Source organism: Bison bison, unplaced genomic scaffold, assembly GCF_000754665.1.
Source record: "Bison bison bison isolate TAMUID 2011002044 unplaced genomic scaffold, Bison_UMD1.0 scf7180017864248, whole genome shotgun sequence".
Classification (NCBI taxonomy): Eukaryota; Metazoa; Chordata; class Mammalia; order Artiodactyla; family Bovidae; genus Bison; species Bison bison.
The window spans coordinates 2,335,651-2,339,410 of record NW_011494820.1 but is presented as its reverse complement, the minus strand read 5'-3'; the positions used below and the strand labels follow the sequence as shown (position 1 = coordinate 2,339,410).

Genomic DNA, 3,760 nt, shown 5'->3' with positions numbered 1-3,760 from the left:
GGCCAAGGTGAGGGGGTGGGTGGTCATCAGCAGGACAAAGTCAGAGGGTTTCCAGGAGGAGGAGGAGGGAGTACAAGCTAGAATGAGGCCTGGACTCAGCCCAGGGGTGGAGCAACGATGCTCAGCTGTGGCTGGGGCTGCACCAGGGACCCCAGCCTGCCTTGCTGGCCCCAGAGAAACAATGGGGTGGGGTGGGGTTTCTGTGTGTCCAGCCGAGAGATGGGGCGGGGGAGCCTCCTGAGCTCTGACCTCTGCAGCCACAGGCGGGGCTGTTTCTGAAAGACATTTTACATGGAGCACACAGCACTGCTGCTGGGGAAGGTGAATAGCCCAAGGGTGGGTGCAGACCCTGCCCAGGAAGTCACAGAAGCAGCAGCCTGGCCTTCCAGGGCCCCCTTCCTCCACACACATGCAGGGGACAGAGCCAGTGCTGACAGGGTCTGCCTGGCCTCATCTCTAACGGAGCAAGACCCAGCTTGGCCAAGGGGAGCCTGGTCATGCAGGGGCCCCTGTGCAAGCAAGCTGCTCTCCCTGTCCTCCCTGCTCCTTCAGGCAGTTTACTCGACAGTGATGGCACCCTGGGTGGAGAGCCTAGCCCTGGGGGCAGGTCCTGGGGCCCCGCTCACCCCCATCCTAGGTTCTTCTCCACCTGCGGTGCCCTCTTCTCTCTGGCTCCTTTCTGTCACTCAAGCCTCAGCTCAGGGAGGGCTCCTATGTCCTTCCTGGCTCTGCATATAAGCCCCCAAGGTGGGTTCCTGGGACCTAGCATACAAGCCCCTCCAGGTGGGCAAGACAAAGCCAGGTCCCTCCAAGGACGGAAGTCGGGTGGGGAGGCGGGGAAGGGTAGGGCCCACCGCTGGCCTCTGGGCTCCGGCTCTAGCTGACTGCACGTTTAGTTTTATGCTAGATTTATCATTTCAGGGTGGCGTGGGGTGATCTACCCAAAAGGCGTGACCTCGGTTTTGTCTAAAGGAGTCACAGCAGGGAAGGGTCCCAGGCTGGGCACCATGGAGATCTTCTCTACAGCGGGGAATCTGAGCCTTGTGGAGGTGCCCAGAGCACCTGCCAGGAAACACAGGTGGGGCTCAAGTCCCAGGTCTGTGTGGGTACCAGGTTAGTCTGCCAGGCGGCACCTGGAGCTGAGGGAGCACCAAGAGCCACTGGGGGGAGGAGGGCCCATGTTGCGGGGATGGGCGCAGCTAGCACTGACCACCAGGACTTAGCTGGGCTCCTGGGGTGGGGGACACGGGGCATTCAGGTGGCAACCAGCAGCATCAGCTGTTCCACAGAAGAGCCCTGTGAGTCACGGCCCCCCAGTGCTATGGAGGAGGGGCACAGAGCCAGGCCCTCGGCAACATGACGACACCAGTGGAGAATGTCAACACTGGGCCAGGCCAGATGCCGTGTGCGGCAGTCACCCTCCAGTGGGGAGGCCCCAGCTGCCTGCCAGGGGAGAAGGGGGAGAGAAGGGCCTACCTCGCCCGGCGCCCCCCATCCCTCGGCCCTTCTGCTGCTTCTGCTGCTGCAGGCCACCGCGGCCACGGCCCTTGGCCACCACCTCCTCCTTGACCATGTCGATGATCTCGTCGGGGATGCGCAGGTACTTAATGGTGCTGCCGCGAATGTAGCACTCAGGCATCCGCCAGAATTTGTCCCCGTCCTGCAAGAGGGGGTACGTGTCAGAGCCGTGGGGAGGGACGTGTAGTCAGCCGGGGCAGCATCGATCAGCTCAGGCTTCCTGCACCTGGCGTCGCCCCCGCAGGGTATGAGGTTCTTCCTTCTGCACAGGACATGGGAGGGGCCGCCCTCCAGCAGGCTCTCTCCAGACCCTTGGCAGCCCTTCATGCACGAGGGCGGGCGGGCAGGGCAGGGCCTCGTGAGCAGCCTGTGTCCTCAGCCTGTCCTCTGGTGGGGGATGCCGTCCAAAGCCTGGAGAGGGGCGAGGCTGCCTCACGGGCCAGGTGCTGCCACAGCCCAGCTCCTCCCCTTTCTGCTCCCAGTCTTCCCAAACTCTCCTGGAGTCCGCTCCATGCACCGTGACTCATTCATTCACACAAGTGTCTCGTGGCAGGGTCTGAGCTGGGCATGGGACACAGGTGAGCAGGACACAGACCCTGTGTGGTGGGTGAAGAGGGCCAGGAGGGGGTGGGGAGGCAGGTTTGCGGCCAGCTGGGGCAGCACCCCAGTGATGCCAGTTTACAGGGGAGCTAATGGAAGCTAGAGAGACAAGGGGGCTTGTACAGCTGTAGACTCTTGAGCAACGCTGACCTTGAAGTTTTCAGGATGCTGTCTCCCCCTGACCCTCAAACACCCTGTGACCAGCACAAGGCCTCGCCCCACCCTCCTGCTGCCCTTGGGCAGGAGCCCGGGACCTCGTCCATCACATTGCTTATCCTGCCCCACCCCTGCTGCCCCAAGCCAACCCCTCCCCCACAACCCTAGAAATCAGACCAAGACATCTCCCTGCTTAGATCCCAATCAGGGCCCCGTTGGCCGAGGACGAGGTCCAACTCTCTCAGTGTGGCTCCAGAGGGCCTGAGATCCCGCCCCACTCTGGCTGCCCTCTCTCAGCATTCGATGTGCCTTCCAGATGGAACATTCTGGAACACACACAATGGGCTTCTGGCCTCCTGCATTTTGCATACGCTGTTCCCGCCTTTTCGTGTCTGGCTAACTGCAGCCCTCAACAGGCCTCGCTTGCAGCCTCCTTGAAGCCCTCAGTCCTCCTGCATGACATCAGCGGTGCCTGGGCCACTCAGCCCAGCCCAGTGCAGGCGCTCGGCGGGGACAAGCGGAATGTCTGAGGGCCAGCTCTTCCCAGGAACATACATAAGAGCCCCCGACCCATACAGGAGCCCCAAGAGGCCTCAGAGCATTCCTTTCCCAGAGAGGGTAGGCGAGCAGCCAAGTCCGTGGGGATGCAGAGTACAGCCAGGCAAAACGATGATTCTGTGGAAGCTCAGGGCTGGGACCGGGGCGGCCATTCAGCGTGAGGCTTTTCCCCAGCCAAGGGCAGGCCCAGCCCAGCGCACTCCCTGGGGGAACCAGGCTTATGTGCTTTCCACGGGGGCAGCTCGTGCCTCCAGACGCTTGTTCTCCTGCACATTCTCAGCCCCTGGGGTCTCTGCATCGGCTGCTTGAGGGGAGAAGGGGCTGCTGTCACCTGTTTACAGGTGAGGAGGCCTGATGGCTGCATAGATTGGTTCCTCACACCCAGTTTCTCCTCCCAACCGCTGGGTCCCAAGGGGAACCTTCCAGGGGGAGCCATGTGTCCAGGCTTGGCCATGGAGGTGGGACTGACCTTGCCCCAAGACCCAGTGATTGGCTCAACATCCTCAAAGTGGACAGAAACCTACTGGCCATGTGCAGAAGGACATGTGCCCAGCTGTGCACCATGGCACCATGTGCCACAGCCACAATGGAAATCCCCAGCCACCTGCTGCCTGGAGTTTGGTCCCAAGAAATAAGTTACAGAGCTGAGCAGCTGAGGGGGAGGGGGGGTGGTCCCCCCACCCCCGTCTGCCTTCAAGGACGAGAGAGGCTGCCTCGTGCTCTGCTGAATGCTGGCGGGGCAAGCCCTGGGGGTACCCTGTCCTTGGCTCAAGACAGCCTGGGCCTCCCAGCAGCTTCTTCCCCATAACATGGGGGGCTGCCTTGGGCAGGTGATGGAGACAGGAATCAAGGGGAAAGGAAAGTACTAACTAGCGGAAACCCAGTGCAGGGAGGGGGAGGGAGTCTGCCCTGGAGGCCACCCCCTTCC

At 62.1% G+C, this 3,760-nt stretch overlaps 1 protein-coding gene across 1 annotated transcript in view; it reads right to left on the bottom strand.

Annotated features, from left to right (window-relative positions):
* Nucleotides 1–3,760, bottom strand: part of LSM4 (LSM4 homolog, U6 small nuclear RNA associated (S. cerevisiae)) — a 12,795-nt gene that overhangs the window by 1,070 nt on the left and 7,965 nt on the right. Inside the window, exon 4 of the mRNA XM_010847286.1 lies at nucleotides 1,477–1,660. Coding sequence (XP_010845588.1) covers nucleotides 1,477–1,660 — 184 coding nt within the window. The remainder of the gene's footprint in view (nucleotides 1–1,476; nucleotides 1,661–3,760) is intronic.